Here is a 20,898-nt window from a genome sequence, read left to right on the forward strand (position 1 = left end):
GGGAGGGCAGGGCGGGGGGGTCTGGGGGGGGTCGCAGCCGGGACGTGCAGTGCGGCGGTGCCGGCCTGGGCCCCGCTGAGGGGCAGCTCGTGGCGGGAAGCTGGTCTCCCGGTGGGGTACCGGGGACGTGCGCAGAGGTATTAGCTGTTTGCGGTCTTAGAGCTGTGTTTTAACACCTTTAAAAGGCTCTTTAGCCTAAACATAGGGTGTTAAAACTGTTTTTGCCATCGTCCTAACTTCTCAGCACAGCCTTTTCTGAGCGTAGATGTGTCAGGGAAAGAATTAGTTTGTTTGCTTTTTGTTGTTGGGTCGGGTTTTTTTCCTAGCTTGTCCTGTGAGGAAATATAAACGTTGATCTTTTTGTAGCATGCTAGGCATATAGTAGAAATTCTGATGATTAAGCTTTTTTTGAGGATATACTCTTCTTGAGGAGACTTTCAAGAGAACCTCTTCTGTATAACCTTTTTGAAGGAAAAAGGCAGTGTCAGTCTCCTGTGAAGCTGGGAAAAATCTTGATAGTTATTTCATTTGCACGTGTTTGTATTTTATGTGTGTGTGTATCATGTAAGATAAAATACGTAAGTGAAGTGCTACTAATTCTTTTGTTTTGGTTTTTTTGGGTGGGTTTTTTTTTTTTGTTGGGGGGATGTGTGTTTTGTTTTTGGGGGGGTAGTTTTTTTGGGTTTTTTTTTTTTCTTCTTCTTTAGGGTGTGTATTGTTGGGTTTTCCTGATTTCCATTGTGGTAAAACGACACCAGTGCCTGGTTTTGGGCACTGATATACACGAGTGGCATGTTTTGGCTACCTGGGCTTCCCTGGGAGTTACTGGGCCCTGCAGGATTTAATTTGCATGTGTCATCATCCAGCATCTGGATGTTCATGGCAAGACAGGGGTCAGAACTAGTTTAACAACAGAGAAAAGATTTAGGTCCCTTCCCAGCCTATGCAGAACTCTTTACATTGCTCCATTTTTGTTAACTTCTGAAAATAAACCCACCTGAGACTGTTAAAACCAGTGTGGATTCTCAGGAGGAGGCAGCGGAAGGTATGCTGACATAGGCCAGCTATGGGCATTTTGGTCACAGTACTGGTTTTACTCACTCGTTTGAGTGACATGGTGTTCTAAATGTAATACTTTCACCAGTGTTTTCTCACAGAGGTGAGAGCAGGAAAAAGAAATGCTAACATGAATATTGTTTGTTTCATCAGCTTTAATGGGACTTTTAAATGTCACCTGTTTTTTCTGAGGTGTTCTAACCATGGTTAACAAGAAACAAAACCCTTGTTTGCCTGTTAAAGTCAGTTTTAGTAAAATAAGCTTAGAGCTGCACCGTCTTTCTCTTTTTAGGTAGCTCTCTAGGATGCAGAGGGAAAACCAGCAGACTCTGTTAAGTGTCATCTTTAACTTTTGATGTCAGTGTGATGATGTATGCAGTTGTCAGTTTGGAGGATTTCTGAAATTAAGAGATATCCAGTGGTATTGCAGTCCATCAGGTAGGACAGAACACTGTCAAATCATAATAAGTGCACACTGTAACTCTTCCTCATTTTTTCTTCTGGTTTTTGGTCCTTGGTTATTTTATGTAAGTTAAGTGATGGAAACATGCACTAAAGAAAAGAAAAAAATCACCCTTGGGCCTTCGGCATTCATATTTGTGTGAAAGAGGATGTTCCAAGAAAAGACATCAGCCAATCACTTAAATGTAGTAACAACATCTACTGAAGATGGTGCTTTCCAAAAAAAAGGCCATAGTGCAAGAATCCTTAGCCCAGAAGAAGCTGAGAGACTAGAAAATGATCGGGTTTTGGTGTCTGAGTTCAAGCAACTAAAACTGGAGAAAGAAGCACAGAAGAACTGGGATCTATTTTACAAAAGAAACAGTACCAACTTCTTCAAAGACAGACATTGGACAACCAGAGAGTTTCAAGAGTTAAAAGCGTTTCGGGAGGTGAGATCTGTACACTTCCTCTGCAAAAGATGGGATTGATTATTTCCAAATTATTTAATCATACTTGTAACAAAGCCGTTAGGGTAAGAGCTGCCACTTGTTAAGTTTGCAGTGCCCTGTGTAGTTTCTCTTAATATCAAAGATACCTCCTCAGAATCAGATGCATCAGTTAAGTTTCAGTTTATAATTGACCCATACTGGATACTAAAAATGAAAGCTGGAATATTTGTTTTGTGTCCTAGATTGACAACTTGTCTCTCTGTGATGTAATGTTTTCAGATGCAAGTTGGTGCACTTCAGAAAGTGCATTTTGAAGAAAAGCATCCAGAATTACAGGCTAATTGCAAAACATCTGTAGAGGAATGAAGCTGGGTTAATTAACATTGCTAATATACAACTGTGGGCTGGCTTATACAACTTCTAATATACAACTGAGGTGGTGGGTTGGTTGATGTAGATAAAGTGCAGATGTGGCTGCTTCTGTTAAGTGGTTGGGCAGCCAACGAAGAGAGAGCAGCTGAGGAAGTGAGAGGAGAAAGAAGCAGAGAGAAGAGAGTAAGAATGCATGCCCTGGATGAAGAGAGACTAGGAGAAGGTAGTAGAGGGACTGGCATGAAGAGTATGCTGGTATGAGATGGTAAAAGACCTTATTGCAGCCGGCTAGTTTGGAGAGTGCCGTGACAAATGTCATTAAGGGGAATAGCCCAATGCATCTGATATTCATTATAACTGAATGAAAGACAAGACAGAAATAGTACAACAGTATATTGATTACTTAAGGGGTAGATGAATAAAGAAATATTAATATTTTCTAAAAAAAATTAATAATTTTGCAGAAATCAAGGTTTCTGGTCTGCAGTGTCAGATTATCCACCGGGTGCCTACTTTGGTTTTTGAATAAATGGTAATTGAAATTGATTATAGCTTTTAACATGCTTATTGAACAGTGTCTCTGCTCATATCATGAGGAAAAGAAAAATTATACACTTTATCTTGGGTTTCTTCCTCCCCAGTTTGCAGATCAGAAACTGACCATTCTGGAAGCAGGCTGTGGGGTTGGGAACTGCTTGTTTCCACTCTTAGAAGATGATCTGAATATTTTTGCGTATGCCTGTGATTTCTCTCCTAGAGCTGTTGAGTATGTGAAGGTTGGTGTGATATTTGGAACTTTCTTTTAAAGTGTCTTTAGAAGCTTCTGAAATCACAAATAACTGGAACAACACACTTATCTTGCCTTCCTTTTCGTAAGAAGGCTAGAATAGCTTTTGCCAAAAAAATCAAGACTGCTCCATTTCAGTGGAGCTTCTATGCAAGAAGCCAAATCATTGCTCAAGGCCTAGTTTTTCAGTGTAGAATTGTAGCATTATGGTAATACGTGTATATTATTTGAATGATTTGTGAAGACTGTGCTTCTTGGGAGCACTAATATGTATCTGTTGACTGTGCAGTACAAGCAAAATTTGTTTGGCATGGAAGTTTGCCTTTGATATTTGTGGGGCAGAGGAAATCCCAAGGAGAACCTTGAAAAGAGCACTATGAAAGTTATTGTCAAGGAAGTTTGTAGCCTGATTAGAAATAGCTATGTTTATACTTATTCATAGGTAGCTTGTACTGCAGCCCGAAGTTAAGTCTGCCAGCAGGGCTGGTGGGGGACTTTGGGCTTTGAAAGTCTCCTAGTTTATTAACGTTGTAGTCACAGGTAAATTTCTATGTACCTGTTATTTGAAAGCATTCTCTTGTGGGACATTTGTGACTGAGAACCACAAGACACATACTACATGTCTCATGGGAAAGATGGGAGGAAATACATGTGGCAAACAGGAGAGGACAGCAGGGCCCAGAGATGCCACAGCTGCACTGCAAGATGGGATTGGGCTGAGTGTTTACCCAGGGTTTTGGATGACTTGGTGGTGTCTGCCTCCACAGCTCTCACTTCTTTCCTGTCAAGACCACGTTTCCTTTTACCCAGCAAAACTGTGGGCTAGAACAGCCCAGCTGCAGCTTATGTGACATGAACCCAAATTGTTTACAGTCTACTTGTAGCTCAAGAGCTGTACCTCGATCACCTGGTAATACAGAATTTCTTTTAATAATATTTCAGTATTTTTAAAGAGTAGAAGCATTGGTAAAACAGAAATGGTGTGTTTTCTGAACTGTCTTAATGCGCATTCCTTCTCAAATTCCTAAAAACAGACTATTCTAGTATGCAGTAAAGAATTTCTGATTGCCTTAATTGCCAGTTGGAAGTTAATGTTCTTCTGCCACCATGTTTTGTGTTGCTCTACTGATTAGCTTCACACATTTTTTACTTTTTTGCAAAACCAAATGCTGCTAATTTTCAGCGGAAGCATACTCTTTTCATTTCTCTAGAAAAATGCCTTATACAGTACTGAAAGATGTAAAGTGTTCCAGTGTGATCTTACCAAAGATGATCTTCTAGAAAATATACCAGCAGATTCTGTGGATGTTGTCACACTTATATTTGTGCTTTCTGCCATTCATCCTGAAAAAATGCATCTTGTCTTGAAGAACATTTACAAGGTAAACCCAGCTGATTTTGCAGTCTTTAAAGCACTTTCCTTCTTTATAGCTTAAAAGTACAGTTTTTTCTCAGAGAAAATAACCCCTGTTGTAATAGGTGATATTTAATACTGTATTCCATGTATGTATATAGTTAGTTCACCTAGTATACAGGACTAAAATATGTTTTACAGTGGGGGTTTTTCTGTCTTGGTATTATGATTTGGATTCTGGCCTAATGCATGTCATAAGCATAACAAAAAGGTGTTTTGAACCTATGACTTTAGCTTCTAAGTTGTATGCTACAAATAATGTTTATGGGTTGCAGAAATAGCTATGTTGATAAGTTGTGAATGACAGTGAACCAAAATACACTTCCATAAGGTACAGGGACTTGCAGTTAGGATGTTATTGTTACTATTAAACACACTCGATATGTGGTGATTTAAAATGGGTTGTTCAGGGATCAACATTGATCTGGAGAGACTCATCTCCCTGGGCTGCCTTTGTTAGTTGGTAGACTAGGATAGGCCCATCCAGAGGGTGGTTTAAACAATCTGAATTGTGATTGTTCTGAATTTCCCTGAGATGTCATATATTGACTGCAGAGGGAAATAACCAACATATTTTTTAATTATGCTTATGTGTGCACTTGTGGCTTTGTATTATCAGATACCCTGTTTTATCATCAGTAGTTTGAAAAGGGAATGTTAGATTATTTTTTTTTCTGGTGTGTCTCCAGCTATTTCCTAAAGTCAGGTTTGGCTCTTAGCTCATGCATGTGAAAAGACTAATTATTGTTTTCTCTGTGGAAGTGCCTGGCCCATTTAACTGGCTTGAAGGTTTCTGCACAAATTTACAAGTTTGTCCTCTAACACTTAGAGCTGGTATTTGGTCAGGTAGGGAAGTTGCATGCATCAGATATCTAAAGCCAACATGGCCGGTGACCATGTATTTCTAAATTTTAAACTCTTTATGGCTTGATTTCTTTATCAAAGAGCAGTTAAAAAAAACCAACCAACCTAACTCACCACCCATTTTCCTGAAGTTGTTCCTTTTTTATTTCTTGTTATATTGCAACATTTTTTTCTCACATGAACATTTCATTGTTAATCATTAAGCAAAATCAGATGCTAGACTGTATACTACCCAACAAAGAAAATGCCCTGTTAGGACTTGATTTTTATTGTTGAACTGTGTAATTTCTTCTTTCTTCTGTATTTGAAGAGCATTGCAAAAAGCTTATTTAGCTGATCCGCACCCAAACACATGTCTTAGAACTATTGTAGTCTGTTGTTCACAAGGAAGCTTTTTTAAGAGTGGACAATCCAGTTTATGTGCAACCTTTTTTGTGGCACAGGAAGTTAATTCAATATGTATATCACTTCTGTATTGAATGTGTTAAGAATACCTTGTCTTATTTATATGTGTATGTTTCTGTATGTGTATACAAATAAATGTATCTCTAAATGGCTAAATCCATTTACTTCATTAAAGCAGATATATATTATGTGACAGGTATTAAAACCAGGCAAGTGTGTCTTGTTCAGAGACTATGGACTGTATGATCATGCAATGCTCAGGTTTAAATCTGGCAGCAAACTTGGAGAAAATTTTTATGTTAGACAAGATGGGACAAGATCGTATTTTTTTACTGAAGGTAAGACATTCTGTAGAGTGCTTTCTTTTCTGTGAATCTTCTGTTTAAACTTGATTCAGGGAATTGCCAACGTGCCCATGGAAGTTTTGTTTTATAAAGATGAACTGTTAAATCTTGGTGTACTTCCTTTGCTATTGTTTTTGGGAGGAAGAGGGGATTTAGACTGGCAGGACTTTTTGGAGCACTTCCGTGTTTACAGGCTGCTTGCCTGTGCTATAATGTGCCAAGAGCAGCAGTTTCTGAATTTGCTGAATTCCATTCAGGTTTGTTATCTAAGGGAAAAATACTGGTGTTCATTAACATAATTTATTATTTTTGTGAAGCTACTAAGCAGTTATCTTGCCATCATTCTTTTTGCAAGACTATTTCTGGTGTGCAAGATGAGGTCTTTGAAGAAGTGAATGACTTTTAAAGCAGAACCATGACTGCAGTGCTGAGAAGCTTGTGCACAAATCCTGCTGAGATAGCACTAACTAGCTGTGGTCACTCTGTCTTCTTTTTTTTTTAGTACAGATAATGTAAAAAATATTTCCATGTGATACAGTATTTAAACAGTTTTTTGTTCAGTGCTTGTAATGCTTTAGGAAGGAAAGTGATTATTGCAGTTTACTGGTGAAGAATTTGAAGCACAGAGACATGAAGGAATTTGCTTAGACTCTCACAATAAGTTGGAATTATAGCTTGTCTTCTAACTCCCAATTCTGTGTGCTCAACTTTAGTGAACTGTTATTTCCCCCTATCAATTATAGGGCATTATATAATAAAAGCTGTGTGTTTATTTCTGTTGGGCTCTTTGTTCTTAGTCTAAAGCAAAATACGGCCACTGAAGAGACCAGTTTGGAGCCAAGTAAATGTTATTCATTTTTTATGACATAACTTATTTCCTAATTGCTTCTGATATATAAAACCCATTAATCTTGTCTGAGCTCTCCTATTCTTTATAGGACAGTGATGAAATCTAAGATAATACAGGCTATGCTACAGCTTCATCGAAGCATTTCTAGAACTGTTATTTGTTGAGTGATTTTTAGTTCTGTTTAAACAGTTCACTCTTACAAAGAGAATGGATGCTAAAGGGCACAAATAAGACTGACCTAGCTGTGGAATTTTAAACCCCATTTTTATTGTGTGTTAGAATTGTTTCTGACAGAGAAATTCCTTGCTAGTGTGTTTGTTTGGTTTGGGGGAAGAATTGAGGTAAGGAGGAGGAAGAGGAAAGAAGGAGAAAAGACAAAATTTTTGATATATTGCTCATGTTAGCATTTGTTTTTTCTTGGCCTGTTCTGTGACTGTCTTGTAGACCACTTCTGCTCCTATTTTTAATCGTTATGATGTCATTCATCTCGTTGATTTTCATATGAAAATTGTTTAATTCTTGAGAATTCTTTTGTTACTAGAAACATGATTCCCATAATTTCCACACAGTTTGCAACCCATACTATTTATCATTTGTTTAGCACTACACTGGTACACCAAGTAGTTGCTGCATGGGATGATCTGAATGATGCTTATTTATAGTATGTCTGGCCTCAGATAACACTGAGCATCTTCCATGGAGGGGAAAAAAAAAAATTCTTCCACTGTTTAAAACCATTTTTTAATCATGGTTGTACTTTTGTGTTATGAAAAATGTGAAACTTCCTCTTAAGGAGATTTCAATAGGTTCACAATTAAGTGCTGTTTATTTATATTTCATTGATGTAGGTCCCCCATTTTACATGAACACACTATATTTACAACCAGTATGCGTGGCTTCATGATGGGCTTAGATTGATATGTCTGTACTACCACCAAAGTGGGTGGTCTCTTTCCTCAACACACCATCTCTTCTAGTGCTGCAGCTCCTGTACCCACATGATCACCTGTTTCATTGAGCTGATTCCCCTGAGTAGTGAAAAAATGGCATGTCTTTGTTTTCTATGAAGTAGCTCAAGTTTAGAATGTCTTAAATTTGTTGTGAAATTATCACTTGAGTAAATGAAACAAAGTGCAAAAAAGGAAAAGTGATGATTTCTAATTAACATGACAAGTCCATAGCATGAACTGCCCTCTCTGCTGCATGAGTCACCCTGTTTGTGAGGTACTTCTGTCTTCCCTAAGGGAGATATGCTTTGAGTAAGATTGTTTCATTTGTGGAAAATACTTTCAGTCCGACTTAGTGGAAGCTTGGTACCACCATATCTACTTCACCATTTCGTCCATTTTCCTGTTGAGCAATGGCATGTGACTGTCTGGTAACGTAGGGTGGTATTCTTCCTCAAGCAGAGATGGGTCTACAAGGCTGAATTACCTTTGAAATATTTGAAATAAATGATATATTCAGCTAGCAAAGGTCAGCTGCACAAAGTGAAAATGCACTGGTGTCAGTCACAAGGAGAATGACAAAGCTAAATATAAACAAGAGATGTGGCAAGTTTTGGAAACTAAATCAAGTAACTAGCTTAAGCCCTAGTTCTGCAAGCTGTTTTGCTTAGGTTGATGTTTCTAAAGGAGGTCTGTATTGATTTTTATTCAGCAGTCTACTGCATATAGAACAGCTTGAAATCTGAAGGCCTGTGTGATTTACATGCTGTAACACATAAGAACATATGCTTATATAAATGCTGACTAGTGTTTTAAAAATAGTTTAAACATAACATTTAATCTTTTTTTTTTAAAAATTCTCTTCCAGAATTTTTGTCTCAGCTTTTCAAGTCTGAGGGATATGAGCAAGTGGTCAATGAATATGTGCAGCGAGAAACTGTGAATAGGAAAGAAGACTTGCGTGTTCCAAGGGTTTTTCTTCAAAGCAAATTTCAAAAGCCTTTCAGTAAGACATAAATTCTTGCTGATTAGCAACAGCATTGCTTGTTTGAAATGGAAGCTAGCACATAGCGTTTCCCTCTGTGCTCACCTTTCTGGTAAACTAGAAATGACTGCATCCATTACCTCTTGTTGGTTTTCATCCTCTGATATGAAATATGAATGCTATATCCAATTCAAATTTAAGATGGTTTAGTGATGCAGGCAACCTGTTGGGTGTCTGTATTCCTACTTCTAAAGTAAATCTGAAGTGTAGCATTGTTGGAGGATCAGGTTATGCTAAATATGGTTAATTTTCAGCAGTAGTTTTCATTACTTATTATCATCGTTATTATTTCCATTTTAATTAAAATCTATATTTTAAATGTTCCCTGTGTTTCCTATCACTTCAGGTTTTTGTGGCCTGTTAAAGTTGTGGTATTTCATCTGCTTTCAGTACTTGCAGGACTTTGGAGTATAATTTCTCAGATACAGGAATGAAGCAGACTCATGAGTGATGTAATGTAAACTTATTCGGTGTTTTAATAATGGTATCTTTTTAATGTGCTTATCATTTACATATGTAAAGAAATGTTTATATTCGAAATAAGATCATAATTTGTCTGATTTTATGCTTGAAAAAAGTTGTTAGAGGATCAGGTTGTATTTATCCCTAATTAATTTCAGATGTTCTTCATTTGATGAACAGAAATAGTTGAGGTTCCAACTTGGAGCTGAAATCAGTGAGTCAGAAGTGCTTTCTTTTATGTCATGTGTAGTCAGCTGCTGCTTTACTGAGCAGAGGCCTTAATTCTTTTCTAGCACACTCAGGAAAGGTGTTGGTCTTTGCTGCTCCTATTGCTTAAAAGCCACTGTACTGATGCTATGGCTTATAGCTTGCCACAGACTTAACTGCTGGAAGGAACTTTGTCCTTTCCTTTCAACAGCTCTGGCACTTGCACTGCAGAACCTGTTCTTTGTACTTGGATGGTATATTCCCAAAAACGTGCCCGGGTCTTTAACCTGCATTTGAACAGCTACTCTGTACAGAGTAAGCTCAGAAGTATCTGGTGACTTGTGCAATGGGCTGTGCTGATCTTGTGTAATACACACAAGGTGCAACAAGGGAAACTCCAATAAAATACTAAGTGGTTTTTTACTTTTTCTGTGTAAGGGGAGGTCAGATACTGGGACAGGGCCCAGAGGGGTTGTGGAAACTCTGTCCTTGGAAATACTTAGAAATGGACTGGGCAAAGCATTGAACAACCTGTGGCTCTATTTGAAGGTGGCCCTGTTCTGAGTAGGGATTTCATCTCTTGCAGTATATATTAGTATGTGATTGACTCAGGCTGTCATTCCACTGGACTTGTGTGTTGCTACGTGACCCAGTCATATACATCTTTTGGGGACCAGAAGTTAGTGTTTGCCTTGGTTTATGGCAAACTAGCCATAAGACGTGATAATGATTATTTCCGCCCCCTTCCCCCAGCCCTCTTAACGCTGTCTGTGTGCATGGAGGGAAAGGGGTAAATAGCATTTCCAGTATAAGGCCTAATGTTACAAAGTTAACCAGTCAGAATTTTTTCAACACATGGGAGCTGCCAGAGGTCTTACTCAGTTGATATGTTTATAAATAAATTTGCAGCAGATCATTGCTTTGTGTCAGGGCACCACAGCTTTTTTTGGTCTGATACCATGAGCCCCAAAGCTGGATTTATTGCATCATCAAACTTTGGCCTCGGAGGAGAAAGCGATTAAACCACACAATTCTTCTAATGACTCTTTGAGGAGGGTTATTATGTGACATCTCCTTTTTTTATGGAGAGTATTCCCAGAGATTTATGCATTGCTGACCCCTGCTGCGCAATCCATTAGTACTTTCTGCCATACTAGAAATAAATGCCTAGTAACATTTATAGTAAATGAAAAAATATGTAAAAAAGGGGTGTAACGATAGCATTATTCTAATCTGAGCAATCGCCTTTTTGTGGCTTTCTTCAGCAATTCTGCAATGACTTCATGTAGTCTGAGCTCTGTTGATTTTTAGCAGAGTTTGAACCCTGTAATGCCAAATGCCTTACAGGATTGGATGTTTGGTCCTTTTGGAGTATACAGCACAGAAATGAGACTGAAGGATTGCCTTGCATGTTAGCATATGCAAAGGCAAGTGCACTGAACTGGGCATCCCAAAAAGGGAATGAAATGTAGGTAAGTATTAAAAAATATTAATCAGAAGGGAGTCAACCCAATAGACTTAGCTGTGGACAGCCATTGACTTAATTTTTACGCTGAACTAACTGTTGCTGGAACAGTAATACATCTTTTTGTGGCAGGCTGTAGCTTCAGTGTTTCTGTGTATATCTACTTGAGGAACTACTGCCACTTCTTGTTTAGCAACACATTAAATGGAGAGCAGTATTTCTAATTTTTTTCTCATTCAGTCTCATTTCCAGTCAGACCTGGAAATTTTAGTGCCCGTCAGAAAGGCCTTCAGCTATAGTTGTCATACGGCAGATGTTCTTTTGAGATGAATGGTCAGAAAGCTTTATTTGGTCTCTATGCCTCTGCTGCTGTGAACTCCTACTAATCATTGCAAGTTTTTGTAACTTTGTAAGTTTGAGGAAGTTGAGTCAGCTTTAAGAAATCTTTGCCTCATCATGTGAGGCACTGAAACTGATGGGGTGCTTGTGGTTGTTTTATTGCCAAGTAAAGTGGATATACTTCTCCCCAATCCATTCAGCCTTTCCAAGCTCTTGTAAGCTTACCAGAAGTATCACATGCTAAGGATAACCATACATACTATCCTTACTTGAAGGACTGCCTTTGGGGAGATGTGGTAATCAGGGTAAATAGTGTCAAAAGGACTTGAAAAAAATATTTGTGCACTGAATCATGCTCGCTTTGCATAAACAAGCTACTCTGCCGTGATTGTAATAAATACCTTGGTTATCCTTTGATTTAAGTTGTCCTCAATCAATGAGGACTGCTGAGACTGACTCAGTTGCCTGTAGAAGACCTTTCTTTTGTTTAAGCTCAACTAACTGCTTTATCTGGCAAGAATTAGTAGTAAGTTACTTCATGCCATCTCTCTGTTCTGAGCAATATTTAGAATAGAAGCAAGTAATTAATGAAGTAGCAAGACTAAGAAAACCCGATTTATTTATTTATTATTTTGTCATGTTTTGGTGTGCTTATATTCTCTGAGGTTTAATAAAGTATGAATTCTGGTTAAAGCTTTTCCTGCAGTTAGGGAATCCCAAATGTCACTTTCCAGTGTGGGATGATCTGATGTCTTCTACTGGAATTAGCACATATTAAGGGATTATGTTAATGGGCCAGCACCTCAGTGAGGACATGAGTAAGGTCTGTTGGCTATTTTAACGAAATTTACAGAAATATAATGCCTTTGAGTCTTCTAGTATTTTGTGTTCTTTACTGTTCTGTCATGTTTGGTTGATATTGTCTAATGTGTTTGGCAACAGGCTAAGACTAGACAGAAATCTGCGCATGCATTGTGCATATACTGTAAGCATGGGTAAGCTTTCTTTCCTTAGGACTACTGAAAAAATCCATTTAAAGTAGTGGTTTAAAATCAGCAGGTTTTGTGTGGTTCATTTGATAGCTAAAAGACTATTTCTGTGCATCTTTCAGGTACCTGCAGGTTCCAAAGGCAGAATATTTAAGCAGTTAATACAACACTATCACCATGGTTGGTTGTGCATAATTTCTATGAAAGTGTGCTTTAAAAGTAGGATCTAAAACTCTAATATCTATAAGCATCATCAGCCAACTGCAAAACATGAAGCCTTGGTCTCATAGGAGAAAACTGGTATATGTGCTTTTTTTTCTTTTCTTGATCTGTTATAGAGTGTATACATCTGAATATATTGAGAGATACAAGTTACCAATTAGGAAATGTTTTACTGGAAAAGTTATTTGAAAAAAAAATAATATATTTGGAGAGGATATCAATGTTGAGCATCAATATGGGAAGGAAAAAAGGTAATATTGTGTTTAAGCTTCTGGGAAAAAAGAAGTTTTCTGAGCCTCAGAGGCAAGTGATGACGTGCAATTAAATGAGTTGTTCATCTAAAAGGTGAAATTTTGGGAATGAAAGCCTGCAGCTTCCAAAACTAGGCTGAAGTTGCAGGCAGTCAGAAAGGCAACATCTAATTGTGTGTGATATTAGTAATACACACAAGACTATCTGGGAAGCAGAATTTTATATTGGAAAGGTAGTGTTAAGATACAGTTAGTGAAAATAGGTGAGTCTTTGTTTATGGATTTTTACCTTCCATAGTGTAGCTATGATGAATTTTTCACTGATTGTGCTTCTTGTTATTAGGAAAGACTGTGAGCCATTGCAAACATTTGGGAGCAAACATTTACTAGTTATACATTCTGCAGAATGGCCCTTGGGTGCAGTAGGTTCAGGATATGAGTATGTTTGCACTCTGTATTTGTAATCTGAGTTCATTTATTAGAACAAAGGCAGATGGTGAGCCTACACAGTGGGGAGGCACACAGAGGATTGCTTGCAAAGATAAAAGCTATTAGCCAGGTAAGATGTTCCATTAGAGAACCTTTTTCATTCCAGCTTCCCAGGCTGTTGTGCACCATTCATTGTGTTTGCAGTGGGGAGAAAATACTGCTGCTGTGAAACCAGGGAAGACAAGGGCACAAGCAAAAGATTATGTGATTCTTCCAAACGACTAGTGATTTGGTGTACTTTGACTTTAAGTGATTCTGTTTGGGAACATTTACCTGCTTTTTCAGTAAGACTTAGGTCTCTTCCTTGGAAAGTTCAGTTGCTTTTGAAGGTCTTTACCGAGGACAGAGGTGTAACCAATGCATGCTTGTAGAATACATGAAGTGAAAGATTTGGAAAGGCATCTGTGTGACTGAAAATATAAATCCAGGTTTGTTTGTCTCCCTTGACTTGTAAGAAGCTTTATACCTCACTGTCACTTCAGTGCTTTTTCAGGGTTTCTATTCTGGGGTATCTGTGCTGTCTTGTCTTTATTTAAGCTAGATGTGCCATATCAACTCCTTAGCTTAGGATTCTGATGCCTGTAGTATCTAGAAAACTTAGAATGCAAACAACAGGGTAGTTTGTAGTGGAAGTCAGAGAGCAGACGAGTCACAGCCTGCCTACTGTCTAGGGTCCACTCAGTATTTTTAATACAGTCAACCTCTCTGGACCCTTGGATTTCTGTAGTAAACTCTGAATAGCAGAGAAGCTGCTCTTCAATGGGGTAATGATATCTTCATGCATATGGGATTCTTTTGCATCTGAAACTTAGGCTTTTTTTTGTTGGCTTTTTTCTTATTTTGGTATGAAAGATGACAATTGGAATTTTTGTCATCCAGTGGAAGCCTCTTTCTCCTAAATGTATCAGACCTGTTGCTGTTTTGCTAAAATCGGAGTGTGCAAAAGCAGGATGGAAGAGGATGGAGGAGGAGGAGGAGAGTTGTTTTTTCACAAATACAATAAATGTTCTGTTCTACTTGTTTTATTAGCAAAGCAAATTTCATAGGAACAGAAAAATACTTCGAAGAAGCCACAAAACCTTTACATTTTTTTCTTAACTGCCCTCAGAAAGATATTTTCAAGGATGCTGTTTCATGTTCTTTAGGACTTGGCCCTAGGGAACATCCCATTTGTAACTTCTTGTCTGGATGAATGTGAGTCACTTGTTGGAAGTTGAACATGCAGATGTTCTGGACTCTCCACCTGATGCAGTAGCATGCTCTCTTTGCTCTACGGTGTATGCCACTAAAGACTTCTGCTGGCTTTCGATCAGCTTCCAGTAACAGTTTCAGGCTTTTTTTTTTGATTTTCAAAGCAGCTAATAAATGAAGGATCAGCAGCCATCTCTATATTCTTGATCTGTACTCAGCTGGGACATGACAGCCAAGAGAAAGACTGTTAGAAATAAGAACAGAACTCAGAAGAGAGAAGAACCCACTTTGAAGTAAACTGAAACAATCAAGCTTATACAGAGCCAGAATGTATTTTAGAAATACTGAAAAATCTTCCTCTTACAGACTTTCCTCTATACAAAATACTAGCCTGCCCTATTACACAAGGGATCCTTTCCAAGCCACTAAATAAAGGTTTTTTAAAAAGAACATAACTGAACCCTAAAGGAAAAGAAAATACCACAAGCAGACACTACAACATGAACCGCATATAACTCTTAAAGTAGGGCAGTGATGTTCTCAATAGCCCAGACCAGTTGTCAACTGGTACTGGTGGTGAGAGCTTTAACCTTGATTCCATAATGCACAGTTTATACTTCATTTGTACAGACTGCTTATGAGAGCTTTTTGTCTGATTTGGTCACCAATAGTAGATCAGTGAGATAGAGTGATTTTTGCGGTTATAACAGATCTTAAGATGTGTTAGTACTTCTGTAACAGAAAGGCTTCTTATGAATGACTAATGAATTGGAGGAGCAACATGGTTTGTTCATGTGCCAGGCTAGCCTATCATTTGGCAGGAAATGCGGTGTCAGGCAGCATTTTGTAGTACTGCAATAAAAATCCAAAGACGAATATCCTTAAAATATTAATAAAGCCATTTTCAAAAATTTAAAGAGAGGAGCTAGAATGTGCCTGGCATGCTCAAAAAGCATGCAAGTAAAACTGTGGCTGCAACAGTGGCATTATTTGAATTTAAATAACAAAGCTGAAGACTGCGATGCCAGACTTTGCTCCAGGGACACTCAAATGATTTTGCAGCACAGGTAGCACTAGTGTTACTGTCTATTTATGTGATGAAATGGTTTTGTTTCATGTAGCCTTGTAGAGACTTGGGAATATGTTACTGTTGAGTACATTCACAATATAAGTATTGAGGCATAAATATGAGTAAAGTATGAGAAACTTGCTTTTGTGGCTTGATTTGACATTTCTTGGAGCCTTTAACATCGTATGTCCTTACTTTAGCAAAGTTTTTGTCACTATTGATTTTTATGGTGTATGGGTTCAATATCACAGGAGGTGGAAAGAAATATAAAGTGCTGAAATGGTGGATTGTGCTAGACCACAGGGGAGTTTCTGAAACCAGGTTGAATGAAGCCCAAATATCAAGTTTAACATATGACATCTTCCAAAGAGGATTCTTTTGAGCAAACCCATTTAAAAATGTTCTCTGCGTGCTTGTTGTGTCGATATCTGGAAACCTGTGAATGGGATGCCATTGTTCTGGGTGCTATAGACAGAGAGTAAGAGACAATCCCTGTCCTAAAAACTGTAACCATTCAGTTATGCAAGATGGGTAAGAAGAGGAAGAAAGGGAATCCCATTTGTGATAAGACATAGAAATTAGTATTTTCCCAGCTTCAAATTTAAATTACTGTGAAAATGGGACTGAAGAAATTATTTACCATATCGTGGTTCAGTATCTAAATAGCAAGCCATCTTGCTGCAGAGCAGATCCTCTGTTAATGAGAGGTAGTAGCTCTGATGTAGGAAAACATTGTTCCGGCATGTCTTATCACTGCAGTTTGAAAGACAAGGGTATCGCTCCCAACCTGCTGTTGTTTCCTGAGTGATTTCAAGCTTTGTCTCTCATTTTCAGCCTCACAGGGGAGAGGGAAGAATCTTGGAGTGAAAAATGGTATGTAAGAAACCAGTAGCTACATTTAGTGTGAGAGTTCGGAGTCATCTTATTTTCCTACTGCTATAACCAAGTTTTTCAAAGTCTAGGAGATGAAGAGGCAACCACAAATCATCCTTGAAAAGGAAAACAGTGTGTAAAAGGGCAACGCTGGAAGATACTTTCACAGATTGGAAATGGACATGTTAGAAGGTTTCTGCCAAAGGCAATGGGAAAGCTTCAACTGACTTCCTTGAGAGTTGTTGCAACTTTAAGATGGCAAAGGGGATCTCACTTTAGGATGGGAGATCTAATGCATCGCTCCCCTTGCTGACCTTTGATGCTGGGGAAGAAGGATCCACTGATACAGTCAGACTTCATCATAAAAACTGATGAAGTGGGTACTAAAAATCCATGAGATAGAGCAGGGTGGGGGGTGTGGTGGTATTGGGCAGGGAGGAGAAAGAGATGTAAAAGTGCCTTGATAAGGGATAATAAATATTTTTGTTTAAAACAGTAGCATTTCAGTTAGTTGCATGGTGCCAGGAGCAGGCACTGTAATAAAAATGGTAATATGTTACAAGAAGTGGCAGTGCTGTTCTTTGCCTGATCTCTCCTGTCTTTTCAGTCTGTTCCTGGTCAAAACACAGCGCATCCAACCCTTGTGGAGTCTGTAAGGAGGTTGGAGAGCTGGTGATGCCTGTGTTTGGCACCCTGCTGATTTATAGCATAAATCCTTTTATATTTGATAGTTTTAGTGCAACCTTGTCTTCCACTACTCTTTGAAGCCTGGGTACAGAGGAAACACGGGTTTTAAAAAAGAAACTGACCTGACAAAGGAAGGAAAGTCTGTTGGTTTTGGTTAGCAAAGTGTGAGACTGACATGATATATGTTTCTTGAGTAAGGGTAATATTAGGTATTGTTTGCAATGCAGTGAAAAAGGAATAGCTTCTCTTAACATTAGCTGTACTGTAAAATAACTTTCTACCCTCTAGACTGTCTACTTTGTCAAGCTCTTATTTGGTCTTGTTGGAGGCTTAGTCTCATGTTTTATGCCTAAATATGAATTTGTTACCATGAAATTACTTATTGGTGCAAAAGTTGAATAATTTTTTTCCTCTGCCCTGCTGCATAGGTACAGTTTGACTAAAAAGGGTAAAGGAAGGGTGTTTGTGATTTTGTTCACAAGATGGCACTAGCTGCTAACCAGTATTACCTTCCTTTTAACCCTAGCACTGAATTATCTAAACCTTTAACCCAGTGGTAGGAAGAACTGGTAATGATTAACTATAGACAAGACAGCTAGAGTTTTTTCTCCTATGCAGTTAAGTCATCTTCATCTACTTAAACAGCCCTTAGATCTTGAAGAAAGAAAACAACAGTTTTGAAAGAAGAAAATACAGTTGCATCTCAGAGATACTTGTTATTTAGAGGGAATGTTCTCAGCACTATTTGAGGGAGAGTAGGTGAAATACTGTTACTGTTAATGGTAGCTGGGATCCTAAGTGCCTCTATTCATGAGGCAATAATTTGTTGCACTGACAACTTGCAGTTTGTTTCTGTTTAATCTGAGTCCCGCTAAACTGTTACTTTAGAAACTGCAGTGACTTAAGGTACAGGTTTCATAATGCAGTGCCCTAATACAGTATTGTTTTTTAACTCCTCAAAATTATTAGACAAATATCTGTTTATATGAACTGCTCCCATTTTCTTCCTACTTCTTTTGTTTTGTAGATTAGCTGCTTTCCAGTTGAGCAGCCACTCAAGCGGAGCTGCTAAGGTACACATGACCAGAGAGGCTGTATCTGTCATTAATTACTGTGTGAAGTTGGCTGTAATTTAGTTTGCCATTTTACAGTTTCTCCTACTTTAATAATCCCCATTTTGTCTCCAGCAAGCCATCTTCATTTCAAGGGAAAGAGGAAGAATAGAATAAAAATACATTTACATCTTGGTGGGTATATATCTCACTTTAAACATTGTGTTTCTAGTATAATCCACTAATAAGCTACATGTAAAATTGCCTCAACTGCATTTTATGCAATAGTAATTCTTTTGGATATTAAATATTTGAATTAGTGTAAATGCTGATTATCTGCCCATGCAGAAACAGATTTGTAAAAGTGCAGGTCTTCTCCTTACCTTTCTTATACTTTCCCTTCCGTTTGTTTAGGACTGATTTATCCTTGCTTTTTGCACAAATGAGTGGGACCTGCTGACCCCGAAATAAAGAGCTCCAGGGAAAGGCTTCTTGGAGTGAAACCTGTCACTAAGCAAAGCACAGAGGCTGTATCCTAGATGGTTCCTTCCCAGCAACTGGATGATAGGCAGAAATGGAGCAGGCTGAGAGCTGCTTTTTCGTACTTCCCAGGACAGTGGTGAGTGGGACTAATGGGTGTGTTCAGCCCAGGAGAAAAGTTGCAAAGGACTCATCCCACAGGCAGCCTTTTCGGGCACAGTTCTTTCCTGTCCCCTCTCCAAGCAGTGTGTCTATCTACTAAGTCATCTTGTGGGCTTTCTTGCTCAGAGCCTTCTTATTTATTACCAAGGGCCTGATCCTACAAAATGCCGTTAATGTGCCCTTAATTTCTACTGACTTCCATGGAGGGGCTCACAGCATCCCACAGGTTTGGGCCTTGAGATGTTTCAGGAAAAAGTTGATGGGTAACTGCAATGGGGGTTTTTAAATGACTACTAATAGTGTGGTATTGGAGTCCTAGCATATGATATTATTTGTCCTTCCCAGTCCTCCAAAGTTGTCCTGATTTCCATTGTGTAGAAGTAATAACTGGCCTACCACTTTCTCTCTAAATAGCCAGTGATCAAAAAGAAAATGTGTCATTGTTCTGTCAACATTCATGTGTCTGTACAGGCTGAGAGCCCAGCAGACCCAGAGAAAGCACCAGCTCAGTGTACTGGTGTAGCTGGGCAGGACAAGAAGTCTTCCTCTTCTTGTTAACACAGGCTGCTGGAGCGTCACAGAACCATGGGAGTGTGAAGCTTCCCCATTTAGGTCAGGATTGTGTTCAGCCTTGGCATCTCTTTTCAGTAGACACTGAAACAGCAGTGGAGCAGGGATGTTGAGCAGTACCCTGGGTTGTGGTGTTTCTGTTGACAGGTTGGTCTGTGTCACTGCCTGTGGCTCTGAGGAGCCATGATCAACTCACAAGGGAGAAGGATGAGACTGGATACTTGCATTTCATAGTGCTTGCACCAAAGCAGGTGTTCAGAGCCAACAGCCATACAGCCTGCAAGAGGGGTCCTAAAGCTGACATCTGCCCTTGTTGCACAATCGTGACACAAACTTATTGAGGCTGCATCCAATACATAACAGAGCTAGAGACAACACTGTAACCCTAACCTTCCTACTCCCCACCTCTCCAGCACTTTCTAGCACCAGGCGGGAGAGTAGAATCACTTGGAAAATTTGTGTCCAGGATGTGCAGTGCTTTGCTCAGCTCCCAGCCATGCATCCTTCCTTGCCACGTTCCCAGCGTGAAACTGGGAACAAAAGGCATCCAGAGGCCTACAGAGCAGTCGCTCCCTCCTCTCTTCTCAGAAATTGAATGGAAGCATGACTGTTCTGTGTTGGAACTAATCGGTAGTCACAGCTCCCTCTGACAGTGTGCTGAAGCGTGGTACCCTTGAGAAACCATGGCACAAGCAGTTGGAATTGGATGCTGCATTATGCGGTGGCTTACGTTGTGCCAGGCTAAGCAATTAGGGCTCCTCCACTGAATAAAGCAAACTGTGGCCAGGCTTCTTGGCAGTGTATGACTATTGTATGGCAGATGGTACACGGAGTATAATGGACTAAGAAAATACTCAGAGTGGGGAAAATGTCACAGCTAAAAATGCCGCCACAGCTGACGTTCTCTGGAAAAACAGAGGACAACTGAAAAAGCCTTTTATACAGACAGTTGGGTAGCAGCAAAAATGAAGACTGTCATGAGATATTTTTTTATTCTCCCATTCTGAATTAGTCCATGTCTCTCAGACTTGTGAGGCAAGCTTCACCCTCCATGACATTAACCAAACAAAGATAAGAGGGGAGAGTGGGGTTTTTCGTTTTGTTTTTAACAAGGAAGTACAGAATGAAAATGCAAAGTAAGGTACCAGCTTTTTTCATCAGTGGCATTAACATTAGTCCTTGATGAATTGCCATATGCTGACTGGCATCTAAGGCAAAGCAATCTGAGAAAGATTATTGCTAGAGAACGTAAGACTGACCAGTTATATCAATCATTTGTAATTTGCAAAGCAGAGGAAAACATTGAGACCAGTTTATGAAATTTATGAAGGCTGAACAACTTACCAGTACTGTGGAGGTACTAGAAAACGAGAACTACAGACTACAAGTAAGATCTAACACAGAAAGGCGTGC

General features: G+C 39.0%; 2 protein-coding genes across 13 annotated transcripts in view; both read left to right on the top strand.

The window, feature by feature from the left end:
- METTL6 (methyltransferase 6, tRNA N3-cytidine) overlaps positions 1-20,898 on the top strand; it is a 53,319-nt gene that overhangs the window by 272 nt on the left and 32,149 nt on the right. For 4 of the 12 annotated variants that reach the window (XM_056335805.1, XM_056335803.1, XM_056335802.1 and 1 more), the window contains exons 2-8: positions 1,589-1,949; positions 2,963-3,097; positions 4,320-4,490; positions 5,988-6,129; positions 8,801-8,938; positions 16,496-16,534; positions 16,624-17,386. In XM_056335805.1, the coding sequence (XP_056191780.1) occupies positions 1,668-1,949; positions 2,963-3,097; positions 4,320-4,490; positions 5,988-6,129; positions 8,801-8,938; positions 16,496-16,534; positions 16,624-16,655 (939 nt within the window). In that variant the 5' untranslated portion in view covers positions 1,589-1,667 and the 3' untranslated portion in view covers positions 16,656-17,386. Of the gene's footprint in view, positions 1-20; positions 138-670; positions 1,950-2,962; positions 3,098-4,319; positions 4,491-5,987; positions 6,130-8,800; positions 9,301-16,495; positions 16,535-16,618; positions 18,653-18,687; positions 18,735-20,898 lie in introns of those variants that run through there. The other 8 variants (XM_056335804.1, XM_056335800.1, XM_056335807.1 and 5 more) reach the window with 8 other exon arrangements.
- SH3BP5 (SH3 domain binding protein 5) overlaps positions 18,741-20,898 on the top strand; it is a 75,638-nt gene continuing 73,480 nt past the window's right edge. The window contains exon 1 of the mRNA XM_056335798.1: positions 18,741-18,892. Within this exon, the coding sequence (XP_056191773.1) occupies positions 18,848-18,892 (45 nt within the window). The 5' untranslated portion in view covers positions 18,741-18,847. The remainder of the gene's footprint in view (positions 18,893-20,898) is intronic.

This window comes from Falco biarmicus, chromosome 4 (assembly GCF_023638135.1).
Source record: "Falco biarmicus isolate bFalBia1 chromosome 4, bFalBia1.pri, whole genome shotgun sequence".
NCBI classification, from domain to species: domain Eukaryota; kingdom Metazoa; phylum Chordata; class Aves; order Falconiformes; family Falconidae; genus Falco; species Falco biarmicus.